The 22,344-nt window shown below is 43.4% G+C and overlaps 1 protein-coding gene across 1 annotated transcript in view; it reads right to left on the bottom strand.

Moving 5' to 3' along the window:
• LOC126176339 (uncharacterized) overlaps positions 1–21,346 on the bottom strand; it is a 337,183-nt gene extending 315,837 nt beyond the window's left edge. The window contains exon 1 of the mRNA XM_049923491.1: positions 21,082–21,346. Within this exon, the coding sequence (XP_049779448.1) occupies positions 21,082–21,087 (6 nt within the window). The 5' untranslated portion in view covers positions 21,088–21,346. The remainder of the gene's footprint in view (positions 1–21,081) is intronic.
• Positions 21,347–22,344: the final 998 nt, after the last annotated feature.

The raw sequence follows: 22,344 nt of genomic DNA, 5'->3' as shown, positions 1-22,344 counted from the left end.
TCTCTGTCTATCTTACTCTCTTCGTAATGTTCAGTAGGTCAGAACAAAGAATGTCTAAGTTAATTCGAATTCGCTTCTTGTGTACTATTGTTCTTTTCTTAGGACAGATGCTATGAAGGAGTTACCAATGCACTTCAACTATGGCATTTAATCTGTATCAATAGCAATCATAAAAATGTATGTATACATGTTCGACGTCTCCTCCTGAGTCACTGAATCGACTTCAGCGCGGTGTAGCCGCGCGGTCTCAGGCGTCTTGTCACGCCCCCCCCCCCCTCCCCCCCGGCCGCAGGTTCGAGTCCTCCCTCGGACATGGGTGTGTGTGTTGTCCTTAGCGTAAGTCAGTTTAAGTTAGATTAAGTAGTGTGTAAGCTTAGGGACCGATGACATCAGCAGTTTGGTCCCATAACACCGTACACAAATTTCCAAATTTTCGACTACAGCCAAACTTGGTACACACATCACTCACTACCTGGAAAGAAGCGCTGGAGAGTAAGAACATCCTATTTCCCGTAGGTATGGAAGTGGTCGTGAGAACAGGACGTCACAGAAACATGACTCGGGAATTTATGGAGGATTTTCAACCAAATTTTTTATAAAAATGGCTCGTTACTATTATTATTTGTTAAAAGAGACTGTTTGGGTAATACACCCCTATGTATCACCTGTAGGGGAGAAGTTGGGAATGAGAAGGCGAGATATGTAAAAATATTCGGTAACGACCGATATTAGTATCGAATATATAAACTAAACTACCTTGGATAGTATGCACTGATGTGGAAAAGACCCTACAAGCTGTTACAAATTCGCTGAAATAAAAACATAGATCACAGAATCGTAGACAACCATTTAATAAGCGACAGTACCCATCGTCCCCAGTACCCCAGACGTCGGCCAAAACTTGTTAGAGAGATTAGCTCAAATGGTTCATATGGCTCTGAGCACTATGGGATTTAACATCTGAGATCATCAGTCCCCATCACACACATCCATGTCCGAGTCAGGATTCGAACCTGCAACCGTAGCAGCCGCGTGGAGAGATTAGCTGGGCATAAATCAATGTCTGTTTACTCACTGAGGCGAGAAGGAGTCCTGCCGCAACGACAGTATTGTGGAATTCTTAACTTGAGCATCAGGGATGCAAAAGCGATATAACCACATAACATCGGCAGAGCCTGGTGTTTTATGTAATTACATCTCCTTCCTTGCTCCAATGGAAAAGTCTAAAGATTCGCTTAAAATGTTGTCAGCGATCATATATTTCATTTTATGACTACATATTTTCACATCTTTCACTATAATAACGCGTTTTACATATTTCAACTCTGTGCTACAAAAAAATTACATATTATTGCTGCTTTACCCTTTATATTTCTCCTTTCCCTGAATATACCGCTACATTGGAAAAATATCCGAATCCCATCTACCATGAGCAAATTATCCCTAAAATCACTTAACAGTGCAATAAAATGTGGTTAATTACATTTTGAGTATGATTGCGCTCCTGCTGCTTAATTTTCTAAGATTCGGAATTTCAGTAGTCAAAACCAAAGGATATACAAAAACAATGCTGTGTATAGCATTGTAGTAGTGCAGCAAAGGTCTTCGTGAGCTGTCGAGATTGGCAGTGGGGAAAACAAATGACTAATGGTCCGAAGTTTTACGTCTGCTAGCGACTTTTCTCTATTTAGAATTACGGACTGCATTCGTCAAGAAATGTTTTCCAAATACCACTTTTTAAATATTCACGGGTGTTCATATTCACGATGCCTCCAACTGCATTAAAATTGTCATTTAAATTGAGGTCTTGTGTAACGAACGACGACGCTTTCACTACTAATCGAGAGGTTTTCCTACGTCGAGTATGTAGTGCGAAAATCGAGCACTCTATGAACCAACTTCAGCAACAAAAACTTATAGATGCACACGCAAAGAACAATGCGGTGCCATCGTCTGAGCAGCAAATGCTACTGAAACAGGTGCAAAAGACTCTGAACTCCACTGTAGCCCACAGACCATACTCGGCCAGAAACGGGGAAAGTAGGAAGCAGACTGCAACAACACCAGTCGCTGGCGAGCCTAGATATCGCGTCTTGGCAAACGTGACAGCCGTCGCAGCATCGCGAGGACGAGCTGGCCGCGAGAGGTATAGGAATAGCTGACGCAGCAGCACCTATTGCCGAAGCCTTTCCACGCCGACAGCCTAGGTGGTGTTTAGTATACTTCCGGAAGGCATAGCGAAGCCCAAACAAGCACAGTCCGGAAGCATTTAAATATCTAGCCATGGCGAACTGAAGTCACTTGTGGTAGTATCGCAACTCTACCAGCACGAGGGCTGTGATACGTGGGGCGCCTTCCAGAATGCTGTTCCAGGTTATAGGGTTATTACACTTATCACTGTGTTATGAGCTTCTCTCACACCAGCACAATGACAAACGTACTAAACTGAAACACAGACTGGACACCAGCACAATAAACATTCTGATGTAACGCTATAGAACAAGTGATTATTAGTTCGCCGGCCGGAGTGGCCGAGCGATTCTAGGCGCTACAGTCTGGAACCGCGCGACCGCTACGGTCGCAGGTTCGAATCCTGCCTTGGGCATGGATGTGTGTGATGTCCTTAGGTTAGTTAGGTTTAAGTAGCTCTAAGTTCTAGGGGACTGATGACCTCAGCAGTTAAGTCCCATAGTGCTCAGAGCCACTTTTTTGATTAACAGTCCGTCCTGCAAACGTATTGCAGCCATCTCATGAACGGAAATAGAGAATAGCAAGAAACAACAAAATATTTAAAACGTGTCGTACATTTAGTGGTCAGTAGCTGTTCAATACAGTGTCTTGCTACACAAACACGGTACCCTCAAAATGCCATCTCGTGGCAATATAGCTTCAAAACATTCATTAATCAGACACAATTTGTGTATGTGACAGTGATGTTTAAGAAGGGTACTGAATCCAGAAATAATAAATTAGTTGTTCAGTACTAAGACTTAAATTTTTGGGTCAGGTTTTGCTTAAAATTTTAAAATTACGGAACCTGGTATAAGAAATCATTAAAAATAAACTTTTTTTACAATTTTAAAATATGTAGTACGTTGCTAACTTACGAAATTTTCAAATGGTGGGCATAAAGAGCCACCTGCACTCACACCCACACCTTGGTATTGCGAGGTTCAGGTTTCTCGTACGTTCAGGCGCACATGAAGATAACGTAGGAGACTTTGAAGGCTATTTCAATAGAAATTTTTATTTTATGTAAAATATTTAGCAAAATATTTACGTCGTATTACATATTTTGTCATATTCTTTACTCTTCTCAAAAATAATTAAGTAAGTACGTGTATACACCTTCAACCAAAAAAAGAGCGACAGCGTCAAGGACAATGCCACTTCACTACAAGTGATGTAACAGGTAGTTCATCATTGTAGGAGTATATGATATCAAATTCCGACCAAATGAAAGGCATATGACACAGTAAAGGTTGCGCACCGTGAGGAGCACGTAGCATCGCAGCAGCCGAAAGTGTACGTGCCCTATGCTGTTACTGAAAATCTCTTCACCTTCCTGTTCAACAGCATCAGCGCGGGATAACTCAATAAATTCCGGTACAGGAGAATTATGGCGAGGGTGTTTTTACTCAGCAGAAGTAAGTCTGTGAGTAACAAGCAGAAGAGAATGGACCAAGCGGTGTTTATTTATTTATTGATTTTTTATTTCGTGTGTGCCACGTTTCCTTTCATCCTTTCCCTTATGCGACTTTGTGTATGTGTGTGAATTCTTAAGGGACCAAACTGCTTATATCATCGGTCCCTACACTTACACACCACTTAAACTACGTTAAACTAACTTATGCTAAGAACAACACACACACACCCACGCCCGAGGCAGGACTCGAACCTCCGGCGTGAGGGGCCGTGCAGTCCGTGACATGACGCCTTAAACCGCGCTGCCACTCCTCGCGGCTTGGACTGTATAATGGGGTATTAGGTGAAGTAGCAGAAAGCTTTGGTCAGAGGTTGTAGCATGCATGAGTAGAGTGGTTCTGTGCTAGGATAGTACCAACCCCTAAACGCGAACAAGTTTGACAAAGATGGTGTGCAAGTCAGGTCAGAGAGGTCGCAAAGGCACGAGTATTGGCTCCGTCAGGTTGGTGAACCATCCCCTCCACCTTTTGAACGAACAGCGGTTAGGCGAGGTGTTCGCAGATCCACTTGTTCCTGGGTAGCGGCGCTGGACAGACGTGGAGACACAGCTCTCGATTTTCGTAATGTTAACAAAGGTACCAGAATGTCTCAAATCTACTCGTTAGTAAAGTCGAAATATTGAAATCAGGTGTGACATTACCACGAAACCCCCATAAGGGAGTTTATTTTCATAATTTACTCAAATTTTAGTAGAACTTTGCGTTTGTGCCTTGGTCAAGCCACGCACCATGGGCCTTAAGCGCACGTTACATTATTGCTCTGTCTTTAACGGAAGTTCACTCATTTTATGTATTTTATTGTGGTCTTCCTTTTACAGTAATATTTCGGGGGATTTTTATTTATTTTTCATGTGTTTCCTTTGGGTACTTGCTTTCCCACTACCTGGTCGGTTGGAACAACCGCTATGTTGGTAAACTGCAGTTTCTGTCTGAAAATATGTAGTAGTCGAGTGAATAACCATATGGTAGTGGGTGAGTGTAATATAGAGAAGAAATAATCTCGTGTGTCCGTATTTTTGCATTTCTGTTGACTACCGCCACTTGTCCACGTGTGTGGATCAGTATTAATGTGATAGTTAATGTTTCTTGTGCCCCCCTCCCCCATATCTATTTGATTTTGCTGGCAATGTTGCGCCTTACATAAAATATACGGGTTAAACTCTTGTATCCAGAAAAGCTCAGGTTTTAGTGCCTATTGATGAAATAAAGACTTGCAAAGTTTTCTCGCCATATGATAGTAAATGTTCTTCGCTCCAGCTCAGCAACGTAATGTTGTTTCTCAAAGCAAAATTCAGTCATAGTTAACTGCACCACTTGCTACCCTTTCTTCAGCGTACGTTTTAACGAAAATGGAAATATTTAGGCTAATACTCTTCCACCCTGACCGAGTTTGCTTGTCGTGTCTTTGCTGAACCTGTTCTGCGTGACTACAGTCTGGAACCGCACGACCGCTACGGTCGCAGGTTCGAATCCTGCCTCGGGCATGGATGTGTGTGATGTCCTTAGGTTAGTTAGGTTTAAGTAGTTCTAAGTTCTAGGAGACTTATGACCACAGCAGTTGAGTCCCATAGTGCTCAGAGCCATTTGAACCATTTTTTGTTCTGCGTGACCTTTAGTAATTGGTTGTAATAAGCATCGGTTTACGTATAACTGTGTGCCTGCGTAAAATTACATTGCAGCCAGGTCTGCGCTCCCCTCTCCCTTTCCATAATTACGTGGCGAAAGTGAATCACGTTAACTAGACAAACCAGTTGTGATATATATTCCAACAGACACACGGCTAGTTACTGAAATGCTATCGGTATAACTATCAATTAACCTATGCTGTATGAGTGATTTTTTCCTCCCTTTATCATAAAGAATAGCTGAAAGTCAGTACCACAGTTGAATGCTGGGTCATGGGAGTAAATAATGGCTATATGCTCCCTATTAAGCCCTGCGTAGGTGCCTTCTATAGTGGTTCCAAAAAGAATTGCGTTATCCGATGCTTTCAAATTTGCGTTAAACCCACCAGCTAGAAAGTATTTATACCCCAGCAGTAGCTCGTAGGGGCCTGTAATTTCGTGGACCACACGAATTTGTTTAACCATTACTACAGAGGGTAGCTTGCAGGAGCTGTAGGACGTGACAAGCGACAGTAATCTTCGTACCAGGTTGAGTTTTAACTTTAACTGTACCACCACCAGTAGGAAGGTTACGTTGCACTGTCACTACACCAGAGTAGCCACGTTTGGCTGTGTCGCGGTGTCAGTCGTAGCCTGGCCAGAGGGACGCGCGATATTAATCAAGCTGCTACCAGGTGCTTCCCAAGGTTCCTTGTTGACTCAGAGGGCGCAACATGCGCCCAGATTTCTTCCCTGAGCAATGTACAGTCGATCACCGCTGCTCTCACAATGCGTCGATCTTGATGTGCATCTGTGCTTAATGGACGTCCAGAACCTGGTCTACGGATGTAGGAATGTTTCACAGACCACTGCTGAGAGCAGTAATACACCGCTGAGATACTTTTCCCAACAGGTCCTTACAACTTAGCGCAACGCCCGTGATAAGGTCGGTCTGTGAGTGGTTATGGCTGATTGACGTCCAACACGGGCGGTGGCTACATCACTGTGAGTGGACAGTCATTTGCTGGTCCTGCCATATTCCTTGTCTGATGGAATGATCACTCACTGAATCACAATGCACCCGCAGCATAGATAGTGTGGTGTACTCTTGCGTGAAATCGGAGTCCGAAGTTGCTACCATATAGAATATAAAGCTGAGTCAGCAAAACTAATAATAGCAATAATAGCAGGACTGCATGGCAGATGAAGCTACGCTAGGTTTCAGTACATACAGCAGAAACAAGTGGTCCTTAGAAGACACAAGCCCACTGTTATTAGCAGTACAAATACGAAGCGCCGAAAGCAAGAAACATAAATTCATCTGACAGTGGATACGAGTTACGAATGCATTTCACGATGCAAGCTTGCAGGCGTCGAGCAGCAACCGTACGTTCAGGAACTAAAAGCGTCCGTACTTCTTCGGTCCGCAGTGTGACCATAACGGTAAAGCTTCAGATTAACTACACTGCTGGATATTAAAATTGCTACACCACGAAATTTAACCGACTGGAAGAAGATGCTGTGATATGCAAATGATTAGCTTTTCAGAGCATTCCCACAGGGTTGGCGCCGGTGGCGACACCTACAATGTGCTGACAAGAGGAAAGTTTCAAACAGATTTCTCATACACAAACAGCAGTTGATCTGCGTTGCCTGGTGAAACGCTGTTGTGATGCTTCTTGTGAGGAGGAGAAATGCGTACCATCACGTTTCCGACTTTGATAAAGGTCGGATTGTAGTTTATCGCGATTGCGGTTTATCGTATCGCGACATTGCTGCTCGCGTTGGTCGCGATCCAATGACTGTTAGCAGAATATGGAATCGGTGGGTTCAGGAGGGTAATACGAAACGCCGTGCTGGATCCCAACGGCCTCGTATCACTAGCAGTCGAGATGACAGGCATCTTATCCGCGTGGCTGTAACGGATCGTGCAGCCACGTCTCGATCCCTGAGTCAACAGATGGGGACGTTTGCAAGACAACAACCATCTGCACGAACAGTTAGACGACGTTTGCAGCAGCATGGACTATCAGCTCGGAGACCATGGCTGCGGTTACCCTTGACGCTGCATGACAGACAGGAGCGCCTGCGATGGTGTACTCAACGATGAACCTGGGTGCACGAATGGCAAAGCGTCATTTTTTCGGATGAATCCAGGTTCTATTTACAGCATCATGATGGTAGCATCCGTGTTTGGTGACATAGCGGTGAACGCACATTGAAAGCGTGTATTCGTCATCGCCATACTGGCGTATCACCCGACGTGATGGTATGGCATGCCATTCGTTACACCTGTCGATCACCTCTTGTTCGCATTGACGGCACTTTGAACAGTGGACGTTACATTTTAGATGTGTTACGACCCGTGGCTCTACCCTTCAAAATCGTTCAAATGGCTCTGAGCACTATGGGACTTAACTTCTGAGGTCATCAGTCCCCTAGAACGTAGAACTATTTAAACCTAACTAACCTAAGAGCATCACACACATCCAGTCCCGAGGCAGGATTCGAGCCTGCGACCGCAGCGGTCGTGCGGTTCCAGACTGTAGCGCCTAGAACCGCTCGACCACTCCAGCCGGCGGCTCTACCCTTCATTAGATCCCTGCGAAACCCTACATTTCAGCACGATAATGCACGACCGCATGTTGTAGGTCCCGTGCGGGCCTTTCTGGATACAGAAATTGTTCGACTGCTGCCCTGGCCAGAACAGTCTACAGATCTCTCACCAATTGAAAACGTTTGGTTAATGGTGGCCCAGCAACTGGCTCGTGACAATACGCCAGTCACTACTCGTGATGAACTGTGGTATCGTGTTGAAGCTGCATGGGCAGTTGTACCTGTACACGCCATCCAAGCTCTGTTTGACTCAATGCCCAGGCGTATCAAGGCCGTTATTACGGTTAGAGGTGGTTGTCCTGGGTACTGATTTCTCAGGATCTTTGCACCCAAAGTGGGTGAAAAAGTAATCACATGTCAGTTCTAGTGTAATATATTTGTCCAATGAATACCCGTTTAACATCTGCATTTCTTCTGGGTGTAGCAATTTTAATGGCCAGTAGTGTGCAAAGATATTCGCTTCAAGATCTTTTTATCTTATAAAAACTCTTTTCTTTCACTTCACCCTAAATTAATCTTATCATAAATTCGCAATTCAGCAATCTTTAGTTTCCCTTGTTAGTATGTGTGCCTGCTGAGTGTGGACGCAGGAGGAGCCGACCGTAGTTCGCGAGTATTTGAATGGGCTTTTAGTTACGATCAGGGGTCGGAGTGTAGGAGTGTCAGAGATTCTGGAGCGTCGCATGGGACACCTCAGGTATCGCTTTTTTCGCCCAAGGGCTCAACTGCCAAGGCACCTTCTAGCGTACCCAACGCGGTGGAGCCGAAGGGTGAGTGGCGGGTGGCAACACTTTCGGGTCGCTCGATACGGTGGGCCAATATGGAGGCTCGCTGTTTGGCCTCGTCTATGCATCCTTTGAGTGAACAGGTGGCTGCTCCTTCAGCATGGTCCGAGCAGCAACACGTGGGCACCGGTGTGCTAGTTACTGGGAGCTCCAATGTTAGGTGCCTTATGGAGCCTCTTCAGGGCTGGAAAGGAAGCCAATGTGCGCTCTCTAGGTCTGCCAGGGGGCCTCATCTGAGATGTGGAGACGGCTTTGCCAGCAGCTCTGCTTGTGAGCTCTGCAACATCCATGTACTAATTTACATTTACATGACAAACCCTATTTTCAGGGCTATATTTTAATTTGGACAAATGGATCTATGCAGATATTTGTAAAAACGACGATGATACATCAGTCCATACTAATGTAAAATTGCCACCTTCTGAAGAAGACAAATTTAAATTTGTTGAAACCTAGGTAAAGATTTCTTTATCCATTGCAACTGGTCGGCTGTTTATAATTTTATTACGAGGAACCGTTGCTGTTGTGCAGCTATGTTTAAAATACTGACTCTTGGAATGTTTATCGGAAAGACAGATTAGACGCCGTAGGAGGAGGAATGTTCATTGCAGTCGACAAAAACAGTTTCTCTACTGAGGTTGAAATTAAGTGTGATAGTGAAGTTATCTGGCCGCGTATAACAGGTCTAAGTGAAACCAACTTAATTGTAGATTTTTTACCGACAATCCAACCCCGCTATAATATTTATAGAGTCAATCAAGGAAAGTCTATAGTCAGTTGTGCATAAATACCCAGATCTTGCAATATTAGTTGGTGGTGACTTTAACCTACCGACTATAGATTGACACGTGTTTCGATTCATTGCAAGGGTACAGATAGGCAATCTTCTGAAGTACTTTTGAACACGTTTTCCCAAAACTGTCTTGAGCAGCTAGTTCGGAAACCCACACGCAATGGTATCTTGTAGCTACAAACATGCTGAACCTTATCGATGGCGTCAGTATATAGATGGGGCCAGTGATCACGACATCATAGCGACAATGGTTGGCAAAAGTTAATAAATCACTCAAGAAGGCTAGGAGAGCGTTCCTGCTAGAAAAAAAAAAAAAAACAGATAAGCAGTTGTTAGCATCTCAGTTAGACAATGAAATGCAATCACTTAGTTTCAAAATGGTGACCACAGAGGAATCATGCACAAAGTTTTAACAGATTGTAAATCGTGCTCTGGACAAGTGAGTGCCTAGTAAGTGGATTAAGGACGGAAAAGACCACCGTGGTTTAGTAACGAAATTCGTAAGATGCTGAGGAAGCAACGCCTGATGCACTCTCGGTTCAAAAGAGGAGGCGCAAATGACGATAGGCAAAGGTAGTAGAGATTCGTGCGAAAACATCTATGCGAGAAGCATACACCTACCACCGTCATACTTTGGCTAAAGATCTGGTGGAGAATCCAAAAGAATTCTGGTCCTATGTAAAGTCGCTAAGAGGGTCTAAGGCTTCCATCCAATCACTCGTTGACCCGTCTGGTTTGGTGGTAGAAGATAGCAAAAGGAAGGCCGAAGTTTTAAATTCCACGTTTAAGAAATAGTTCACGCAGTAGAATTCTACCAACATACCGTCGCTTGACCATCGCACCGAATCATGTATGGATGACGTAGTAATAAGCTTCCCTGGCGTAGCGAAGCAACTGAAAGAACTGAAAACAAATAAGTTGCCAGGACCGAATGGAATCCCAATTCGGTTTTACATAGAGTTCTGTACGTCATTGCCCATTCACTTGTCTGTAAGGTACATTACCTATGTAGAATTGTGGACAGTTGGGAATGTGAGTCTCACGGGAAGCGTGCAAGGGATAAGTCCCTGCAGTCGCGCTATTCGGTGGATCCGATGGATAGAGCGTCTGCCATGTAAGCAGGAGATCGCGGGTTCGAGTCCCGGTTGGGGCACACATTTTCAGCTGTCCACATCGAGGTATATCAACAACACCTGTCGGCAGCTGAGGGTTTCAGTTAGTCATCATTTATTCTAGTGGTTTTTCTGTCGCTCTGTCTGCGAGTGGAACAGAAAAAGAACCGACTAGTTTTGGTAAAATTGATGACTTCCGGAGTATATATGTAGATTCAGAATATCTTTATTTTCATCTCTGTATTTTCATCATTTTTCTTAAAAATATAACTTTTAGCTTCAGTTGAAGCCCAATACGTAATACAGTTATTTCCTAATTCATTGGTCCATTCACTTATCATGCAACCTGTTTCCACTGTATTTTCAAATAGGTAAGAAATTCACTTCACTTTACTTTCAGCTACACTGTTTCAGCTGCTTTCGAAAACATTTAAATTTTATGCCTTTCAATAATAATTTTTCATTTCTAATTCTAACTACTTTTATTTAAACCTAATAAAAATCTTTTTGTATATAAATGGAAGCTGAATATAAAATGTGTGAAACAAATAAAAAATATTTTTTTAACAGCACTACTTGGTAATAAGACAAAACCAACTAGCAAGAGATTTGGCTTATGGCTACTTACAGAAAATTTAAATGATAACAATCATATCATTCATTCATATATTCATAGAAATGAAGAAAAAACAAAATATTCTTAAAGGTGAAGGATTTATTTGTATTCCATACAGCAATCTTCGACAGGAATCAGAAATTTTTTATCATCCTAATGAAGAACGAATTTCGGAAATAAAAGGAGATGGTGTTTCTATTTATATTGGTAATTATTTCACTGGAATAGCTTACTTAAAAGTAGCAACTATTTTCGAAAACAAATAGTTTATTGTGTAAAGAAGACAGTAAATAAACGATCAAAAATATAAAAATGGGACAAATATTAGTAAATATAAAAATAAAAATCTGTAAAAGACTAAAAGTTCTACAAGAAAGATTAGAGATAATTATTTCCAATATTTTCATTGAAAGTAATTGAGGAAAAGACAGATATATTTTTATTGGAAAATATATGGTTATGTTTCAGTTCCAGTTATTGGCTCTAGGAAGAGATTCGAATTAAAAAAAATTGATCCAAATCACAAGATCACGATCTAACTACATAGAATTAAATCAACACCAAGCACACACTCAGAAAGACTAGTATTTGTTGTTTCATTTTTATGTGCATATTCTTGCAATTGTATCAGTTTTAATTGTTTCGAATTTTTCTAGAATCATTTATTATTCTCTTTAAAGTCTGACACTAATTTCATATATTCCTTATTAATTTCTAGCGGTTCTAGGCGCTCAGTCCGGAACCGCGCGACTGCTACGGTCGCAGGTTCGAATCCTGCCTCGGGCATGGATGTGTGTGATGTCCTTAGGTTAGTTAGGTTTAAGTAGTTCTAAGTTCTAGGGGACTGATGACCACAGATGTTAAGTCCCATAGTGCTCAGAGCCATTTGAACCAGCCTTATTAATTCCAAGTAAACTTTCTATATATTTACGAATAGAAAAATCTCCAAACAGATACTGGGGCAAATTAAATTCCAATCCTCTGTACAGTAAATATGGTAAACATAATATCCTAAATAAATAATAACATAAATAATTCCTTTTCTATAATTTCGTTGTTTACATAAACACATCTGTGTCCCAGGGTGAAATACCTTTAGGAATAATTAGTTTCTCCATTTACTCTCATTAAAATTATTTATGCTAAAAAGTTGGAGTAATAAACGAAGGAAGATAAAAATGCTAAAATTTTTGATCAAAGAAAGTTTTGCATCACCCCAGTTCCCAGAACTCCTGAAGACAGACTTTGACTGTATATATTGTATCACAGACACAGTCTCTTTGACTGTTCAGAGTTGTCACTAAACCTAACCAAAGATATAAACAACCATGCATGAGCAGCGCCTATTTACACGGAGGGGGTCCGACAGCCGATCAGTTCCAGTCATTCCACCAGGAAGGAAGTACATGGCTCATGTTGTCTGAAGTTCAACCATGCCTAGACGGTCAATACCGCGGTTCGATCACTTCCGCATAGTTACTTTGTGCCAGGAAGGGCTCTCAACAAGGGAAGTGTCCAAGTGTCTCAGAGTGAACCAAAGCGATGTTGTTCGGACATGGAGGAGATACAGAGAGACAGGAACTGTAGATGACATGCCTCGCTCAGCCCGCCCAAGGGCTAATACTGCAGTGGATGACTGCTACATACGGATTATGGCTTGGAGGAACCCTGACAGCAACGCCACCATGTTGAATCGTCAGAGACATGTTTGGAGGCAACTCGGCCAGGCTGAACGTTTTAGACACACTGTCCAGCAAGTGCAGCAAGGTGGAGGTTTCCTGCTGTTTTGGGGTGGCATTATGTGGGGCAGACGTACGCCGCTGGTGGTCATGGCAGGCGCTGTAACGGCTGTACGATACGTAAATGTCATCCTCCGACCGATAGTGCAACCATATCGGCAGTAAATCGGCGAGGCACTCCTCTTCATGAGCGACAATTCGCACCCTCGTCGTGCCCATCTTGTGAATGACTTTCTTCAGGATAACGGCTCGACTAGAGTGGCCAGCGTGTTCTCCAGACATGAACCCTATCGAACACAGCATAGATTGAAAAGGGCTGTTTATGGACGACGTGGCCCACCAAACACTCTGAGGACTCTACGCCGAATCGCCATTGAGGGATGGGACAATCTTGACCAACAGTGCCTTGATGATCTTGTGGATAGTAGGCCACGACGAATACAAGGATGCATCAATGCAAGAGGAGGTGCTGCTGGGTATCAGAGATACCAATGTGTACAGCAATCTGGACCACCACCTCTGAAGATCTCACTGTATGGTGGTAGAACATGCAATATGTGGTTTTCATGAGCAATAAAAAGGGCGGAAATGATGTTTATGTTGATCTCTATTCCAGTTTTCTGTACAGGTTCCGGAACTCTCGGAACCAAGGTTATGCAAAACATTTTTGATCTGTGTAGTTTACCACACTAAGAATACCAAGTAGAGTCCTTGGATTGAAGTTTACCTATAAGTGGTTGTGCAAAAATTACTGTTTATGATAAAGCGGAAATAGCATTTATACAATTAAAAGATTTAAATAAATGTAGTAGATAGAAATATATAAAAAAGATTCTTCAGGCAATTAATAAATGTTATTTGGAAGAAAATCATTCGAATTCTATTGAGGAAAGTAAAGTAAATAATGATAAATATTATAAAGAGGGATTTGGTGTAAAGAATTTACAAAAAGAGGATTTAATTTTTGCTTTCTTCCTCTTTTTTAGGTTTTTCTTCTTTCACTTCAATTTTTTTGATAACTGATAATTGTTGCATGCTGTTGGCGGTCGATCAATATATATTTTTCCCGTTATACTTTATTACTAGTTTTAAGTGGGTACATTGAGGGCAGTTGGGATGTTTTTAATACATAGTGTTTTTTACGATTATTCCCATTTACTAGTACTTAATATTAATATATTATTATATTAATTATTAATTTATTTATTATTATTATTAATTATTATTTATTAATTATAATATTAATATTATCTATATAAAATCTCCGATTTTTGTCTTATAAAAAATCATCATACCACAAATCTTTATAAATACAATATAATATCATTAAATTAATTTTTAATAAGATTGTACATTAAAAACACGCAAAGTGCGCTCGACGTACCCAATTACTACTTTCAGGCCAAGTTATCCTGCTTGAAGGTGCCTTGGTAGTCAGGGAAGGCATAAAACGTGAAGGGATACAAACGGTCCACAGTAATGTTCACTTAGTCCACAGCTGTCGTGATGCCTACAGTTATTACTACAGGTCCCATGAAATCTCAGGTCAGTGTCCCCCACAGCACAATACTGCCCCCACTGGCCTGCATCCGTGGCGCGGTGCGTGTTTCTAGCAGCCGTTCGACTGGATGACGGAGTATGTGGACACGACTGTCGACTGGGCTTCACGCGACCAGGAAGCACGACTCCATTGATCCAAAACCCAGTTTCGATGATCCCGCGACCACTGCATTCGCAACTGACGATGTCATTGTGTGGGAACACGCAGGGGGCGTCTTCTGTATGATCCCAAGTTTAAGAACGTGCGCTGGACGGAGTGCTCCGAAACACTTGGAGCCTGCACTGGCATTATACTCTGTCGTCAGATCTGCCACAGTTCGCTGCCTATTGTACTTTATAGCGTGGGCGTGCAACACGTTGTCGCCTACGAGTGGTTTCGCCGCCTTCAACCACGTTCTGCAGACGCTCACGACATTAGCGCGCGAACAGCCGATCAGTTCCGCCGTACCCGATGTGATCGCTCTCCAGCACCAGGCCACAAAAATCTGTCGTTTGTCAAAGTCGCTTATGTCAGGGGACATCTCCATTTGTGGCCCGTATCGCCGCTAGAATTGTTCCATTTTCGCCCCCTACTCCGCCGTTCAGCGAAGCCGTTCGGGAGCGCAGAGCCGCGAGGCGTAAACAAAACGCCAGGCGAGAGCAACGGAAAGAGCGCGGACCGTTTAGACAGCCAGTCGCAGCCGTCAACGCATTTAGGCCCGGAAGAAGCATCAGCAGGCCCTCAACAGCGCCTTGCTTTACTGCTGCATGGCATGATCTATACCTTTTTACTGAATGCGCCGGTCGCGTAAAATGTTTAGTGTGTCACCAAAGTAATAAAACAGATAAACAAAATTGAGTGTAAGACGTCATTATGCGATAAATAGAGCGGCAGAGTCAACAAATATGTCGACGAAGAACGAAAGCCAACAATTCTTGAACGGAAAGCCAGCTTTTCAAATGAAGTAAGTTAACACTTAGTAACAAGTTTTGCTTGTAATATGGTGGCGATGGAAGAAATAAGAGAAAATTGCTTCGTTTTGAAAATTGCCATGTCACTTTCGAGAGCTCGTTCTACTGACATTAGCTGATAAAAATATTTCACATTACTTGCAGGACACTGATCACTCTAGAAGAAATTCTTCTTAGGACAGGAAACAAAACGCTGGAAATTCGCGAAGAGATGCTAGATCTCATCTCCCTGAACGACACAGCAACAAGTCAAGACATGTTCGATGCACTTGAAGTGCTTATGGAGAAGTTTGGTCTGCCGTGCGAACTAATAACTTCCGTAGCAGCGGACGGTACTCGAGCTATGACTCGAGAAATTAGTTGTTTAGGAAGGCCTGTCCAGAGAAAAATGGAGAATCATGATCTGGTTATCCCTACACACTGCCTCACTCAACAACAATATTTGTATTCCAAGAGCGTAAAACTGAATAATGTAATCAGCTTGATAGTGAAAATCACTAATTTTATTCGAGCAAATGGATTCAATCGTCGCTTGTTCAAAGCGTTTCTGGGCGATGACGGTTGTGAATATGGAGATTTACCATATCACTGTGAGGTTCGCTGGCTCAGTCGTGCTAAAGTTCTGGAGCTCTTCAATTGCGCCAAGAAACATCATTACTCGCGAAAATGTAAAGAGAACGTGTTCCTGAACTGTCGAATGACAGATTGATTTGTGATTTAGTCCTTTGTCACTTCTAGGCAAGGATGTTGTCGTCCATTTCTATGACAAACTGAAGGCATTCAAGATGAAACTGTTGCTCTGGGAAACACAGCTGGGCAGATTAGAACGTCTCTTACTGTCCGAAACTGCCAGCAGTAACAAACGTTGGCATTGCTGCAGATTTTGGGCAGCATACAGGTCTTTTAAGGAAGCCGTGCACTGAATTCGAAACAAGATTCACTGATATTTAGTGCTTGGAGACAGATTTACGAATTTTTGCTGCTCTGTACTCTGTGGACGTTGATCCTGTAAGCCACCTCTCTGAATGAAAATCATAGTCTTTCAGTGCGATGCAGAATTGAAAGACAGGTATGGTTCAAATGGCTCTGAGCACTATGGGACTTAACATCTGAGGTCATCAGTTCCCTAGAACTTAGAACTACTTAAACCTAACTAACCTAATGACATCACACACACATCCATGGCCGAGGCAGGATTCGAACCTGTGACCGTGGCAGTCGCGCGGTTCCAGACTGAAGCGGCTAGAACAGCTCGGCCACAACGACCGGCTAAAGACAGACACCAGAGCAGAAAGACTATACGTGACTTTAACAAGCATTCGTCACAGAGGAGTTACTCGAAACTTCGTAGACATGAAGCTTAGATGCATGTTCTGTTCGGATTCGTGTACAGTCGTGAGCAGTACTTTCTCTAATGAAATTGTAAAACACAACTGAGATGCGACATATCAGATTATTATCTGAAATGAGTTTTGAGACTAAGATGTGCTGCATCATGTATTGAAGCTCTTAAGCAGAGGAAAGTAAATAAATGTAGAAAGCAGCAATACAAATCTATGGTGGATTAATGTCGTATACTTTCTTTATTATTCAGTTTCTTTGTTTTGCCTTCCAGTTTGTCATATTCAATTACTTTCGTATTTAGTACGTATTTACATTCATTTTGTCCTTCTTTATTTACTGGCAATGTTTTCTTGCATTCGAAATTCCGTTTGGCATTAAAATTATTGTACTGAGCGTCTTCATTAAATGTAGAACATGTTTCATTACAATTGCGGTTCCCATTTACGGTTTCTTTAGTACACATATCCCCAACAGCTCACCTGAGTATCGATTTATTTGTGACTGACCAATTGCAAATGCTGTGGAGTTGTACTTCACAATCTTCCACAACAGGAGAACAAGCCAGCTTTGCGTAGCTCTGCTAGGATATCACTGTCAAGCGAATAAGTGCTGCTCTGCACTTCCGCTCGAAGGGAGCTGGAGCTGGAGCATAGAACGAAGTCACTCCGCTCCACCACAGAGCGGTCGGTACCTGGAACTGCCCTGGCTCACTGCCTCCCCTCACAGTGCCTCGACGGCGTCCACTCTCACAATGGACAGTAGTCGTAATGTTTTGGCTGACCCGTATGTATAGAATATTCCGAATATTCTCGCCATCCTGAACTTTCGGCGATACCCTCCATCGTCTTCTCGGGAACCACTCACTGTCGTCATGCTGCTAGAGGCACTTGTCGATGTCTGCAGTTCTAGTGCTGCCCCATTGAAAGTAATTGACAAGTGGGTTAATTTCTATACATGTAGTGTTTGAGCTTCAAGAGCTCGCTTCCACACACCACTAAGTTATAGCCGTTGTACCACTTAAAGCAGCTGATGCAGTGTTTCGAGGATCCCGCCTAAAAAGACTAATTTTCTTTTTGCACGTACACGTTTCGCTGTCGTTACGCCATCCTCAGCGGCTTTAACTTTTTTCTACTTAACAGCACATCTGGCTGTCCGTGTTGCTGCCTGCCTTGTACTGTACAGCTGGTGCCTTGAAACAGCTTGTCATCTGCAGTTTTATTGTTGCTGAAAGTGTTTTTCCGGTTACCACGACTCTGTAAACTGTATTCACTACACGTACTCTTCCAGTACTTACGACACGTCGAGTTTTGATAGTGAGAATGTCATTATCATTAACGATACAATCACAGACGACAAGCTGTGTTAAAATACAAGGTCTACAGAAATGGCAGACAGCAACATGGACAGAAGAATGTGCTGTTAACTAGACTAAAGCGATACCTATTGACGATGGAGTAACATTACCGAAAGTATATGAATAAAATTCTGTACAACAAAAAAGTGTTGTTTTCTCAAGGCGAGAGCCTTCCAAAACATTTACCACAGTGAAATTTACAGAACTGTTTACATCCCAAGGGGTTTCCATTAACATCGCAAGGGGATGTGTGCCATCACAATGGTAGTCACTTGTTCCTATTGAGGATGATTGGAATTATAGTCGAAACTTCAAGTTTTCATTCTATTTTGACGCTTCAAGAATTTCAGTAACATTTTACAAAAGGTTGTAGCCGCGAGAAACTTTTCCTTCCAAACCAGAGGTATGGTTTGCAAGAAACTGACCACCATACCGGAGAGCGCGCAGGAGCAGGGGAGCACGAGGTACGGCATTCTCGTTGCCGGCTGCAACGAGCACAGAGGACACAGCCCTGGCCTTTTATTCTATACAGTACACACTTTTCCACTTCAGTCGCATTTTAACATTAATATGTAGTTTGGAGCGGCGTGTTTCGCCACCAAGGCTCTTGGGACATCTAATAATTGTGCATCATTCTGTCTCACAACTTTTGCCGTAGCTCCGATGTCTATGTTGCTGTGGAGGTTTCAGTGCTATTAGACGGCAGAATTTCGTTGGTTGTCTGTTTAGAGTAAACGTTCCGAAGTATATTTCTCTTACTAGGCCTATAGTACTGTGTAAAATAACTTTGCGTGTGATATTCTATAAAAAAAAAGTTTCATAAAATCTTTGGCGAGGTACTGGGATCATTGATGACTGGGTACGTCCACAATATCTTTTATGAAACTTAGGAAACAGGCCTAAATTTCATAAAAATTTGTCAAAGGTGTTTGACGATGTAATTCAGGCTTTGCACTGATACAGAGGTTTCTTTGTACTGGAATCGTAGAACTGCAGTTGCGGCAAATGCAGTTCGAGGAAACAGTGTATGAGTATATCGAAATATCAGAGTAGATACCGACATAAAAACGTTGCTAAAATGAGATGTTTATAAAATTTGTAAGAAGATCTGCTACTTTATCGAGTTCCATATAAAAGAAATAAATTTAAGTTCTGATCTTCATTCCTCGCATGACTCCACTGATAGTAGACGTATTTATTGTTACGGCATAAAGTCACGTGCTGGCATGCCAGTCAGGAACGAGAGAGCAGAGAGGGTTGTGAAGAAGACGTTAGCCAATTACACAGTGACCGACCCCTCTCCAGGACAACGTGACAGCAGCGGCCTCTATGCGAAGACGACGTCACCGCCGCACCCGACTAGCAGCGGCGCGGTTCTACGAGAAGCTTCAAGACCAGCGATCTGAACAGAAGTGTCAAAGCTCGTTACTTCGCTCGTACATTCTATGTATCTCAAACTTGGAATTGTTACATTGAAGAAACTCTATTATTTTGTCTGTCGCTCTTTGCTGGCGACACATTTGTTTAACACAAAGTTAAGTGTTGTCACTTCCTTTTCGTAATAAAACTCATTAATACGGTTTGTTTGAATGTTGTCTATCGATCCGAGAGAGCAGGCTTCTAGACACCCCAAATTCGGTGACTAGGCAGGATTCAAAATTTATCATTTGCGTTTTAAGAAGGTAATGTAAATCATCATTTCCTTGGGGCCAATGTCCCACTTCAATGCGGGGTCGGCCTTGTTACTATGGGTTTGGCATTGTTAGTTGTAGAGGGTGGCCGGATGCACTTCCTGTCGCCACCCCGAACCCCCCCAGGATGGAATTAGTGTACCCCAGCTGTCTGCATCTAGTGTAAGCCATGGAATAGTGAGAACGTTTTCAAAATGTCTGCGAGTCGTGTAATTGAGACGGAGCGTGGGGACCAGCCCGATATTCACCTAGAAGGATGTGGAAAACCGCCTAAAAACCACTTCCAGGCTGGCTGGCATACTGGCTCTCGTCATTAATCCCCCTAGCGGATTCGATCTGGGGCCAGCGCGCCTACCTGAGTCCAGGAAGCAGCGCATTAGCGCTCTCGGCTACCCTGGCAGGTTTAAGAAGGCAGTGTAAATAAAAGTAGGAAAATAATAAAATATTAACAACAACTGAGGTATAAAAAGTCCATAAAACCGCAAACAAGCACGCGCACACACACTCACCAGGGGAAGAAATATGAACATCATGTATTTCACTAGTTGTAAAACTTGCATCAAAAAAGTAAGAAAACAAAAGTCGAAAAAACAAAAGTAGTACGGAAGATACACGGGGCTGCTAATCGCTGTAATGATAAATATTTCATTCTGTTTATTTACCGGCAATTTTTTGATCCGCATTATACGTACATTGCCAAGGTATGAATGCACCTACAACTTGCAATGTTCACTTGCCATTATCGTTGCGTGTAAGTATTTTATTCCGTAATGTAATGTATCTCTTAACAAAGATCGCGATGCAGCAAAATGTAATGTCTAACATCCTCATACTCTTTGTCTCACTCTTCGTTAAAAGTGTGTGTGTGTGTGTGTGTGTGTGTGTGTGTATGTGTGTGTGTGTGTGTGTGTGTGTGTGTGTGCGCGCGCAAGCTAAGTAAAATGTACGTTTAGTCGTAGGTATGAAGATGCAGTGCAACGTAAGTCTGCTAAAACCTACCGATTTTTTCGTTTCTTACACATTTCGTTCACTTACGAGTAAATTTCCGTTATTTTCGGCAGTAGCACAACCCTAACGTGTAGCTGCACACAGTGCAGAAAACATTGTCTCTGTAACACCTCCATCTGACGGTTAGCCTGCACTGACTCGGAAACTAGACAATGATACAGTAAATCGTATCGAACTCAAATAACGACTGGTTGCACAGCATACCTTCATAAACCACCCGGAAAGGGGTGGCCCGGTCACTCAGCAAAGCATTTAAGTCTCCATCCTGAAAGCTCGGGCTCGAGCGCAGACGCTGTACGGAGTTTGAAAAGTTTCACTACACTCGTCTGGTCACCATTCAAAATAGAGGGCAGATAGCCATTTCACTCTGATTCGGCCTCTCGTCACTGTACAAATTGCAGAGGGTTAAAATGTGGCGCACAGTGATTTACACGTCACACGTATCCCAGACGGGAAGTCCCTGTCACAGGAGTTGTGAAACCGTGCGCCAGGGTGCAGAAGCGGCCTCAGGGAGGGAGGCACAGAGAGATGCGGCCTGCGGCTTCCAGCAACGCGAGGCAGAGGTGCGCGGCAGGGGGAGCTTACCGCGGCGTCGGCTGCCCGCTGCTGACAGGTGAGCGAGGAGCTGCGGCCGCCGAGGTGGCCAACTCGGGACTCGCTCAGCCACTCTGACCGCGTCTGCCGCCCGCCACGGCACGCGGGACACAGGATGCGCCAGGCCTCCAGCCCCGGCCCCCACTACTGCCGCCAGCCTGCCGCAGTGTGGCGACTCGTGACGCGTGTAAATCACGCGTGGAGCAGCGTGCGTGCTGTGCGTCGTCTCGCCTCGCCTCACCTCGCCGTGACGTCTCCACCACGTCACGGGTTGGTGCCGCCCGGCCCCGTCACTCCCCGCTGGCCGCCGCATAACTGGAGCCGTCTGCCGGAGCGGGGGTCGAACCCGGGACGCTGACAACGCATTTACCACATGCGTCTGGATCCGTGCTCTACAAACCACCATCAAATACTAGGCACAAGGGACTTCCCACTGTGCCAGTTACGAGGGCTTCTTCCCGTTGCATTCACGTTGTAATATCCACGACACCATGTTCTAGCCACGAGATGTTACTAAGTGTACAAACTTCAACAAATACACTACTGGCCATTAAAATTGCTACACCAAGAAGAAATGCAGATGATAAACGGGTATTCATTGGACAAATATATTATACTATAACTGACATGTGATTACATTTTCACGTAATTTGGGTGCATAGATCCTGAGAAATCAGTACCCAGAACAACCACCTCTGGCCGTAATAACGGCCTTGATACGCCTGGGCATTGAGTCAAACAGAGCTTGGATGGCGTGTACAGGTACAGCTGCCCAAGGAGCTTCAACACGATACCACAGTTCATCAAGAGTAGTGACTGGCGTATTGTGACGAGCCAGTTGCTCGTCCACCATTGAACAGACGTTTTAGGTGG

This window comes from Schistocerca cancellata, chromosome 3 (assembly GCF_023864275.1).
Source record: "Schistocerca cancellata isolate TAMUIC-IGC-003103 chromosome 3, iqSchCanc2.1, whole genome shotgun sequence".
In the NCBI taxonomy this organism is placed as follows: domain Eukaryota; kingdom Metazoa; phylum Arthropoda; class Insecta; order Orthoptera; family Acrididae; genus Schistocerca; species Schistocerca cancellata.
The sequence above is the reverse complement of the archived record's forward strand: the minus strand, read 5'-3'. Positions and strand labels throughout refer to the sequence as shown.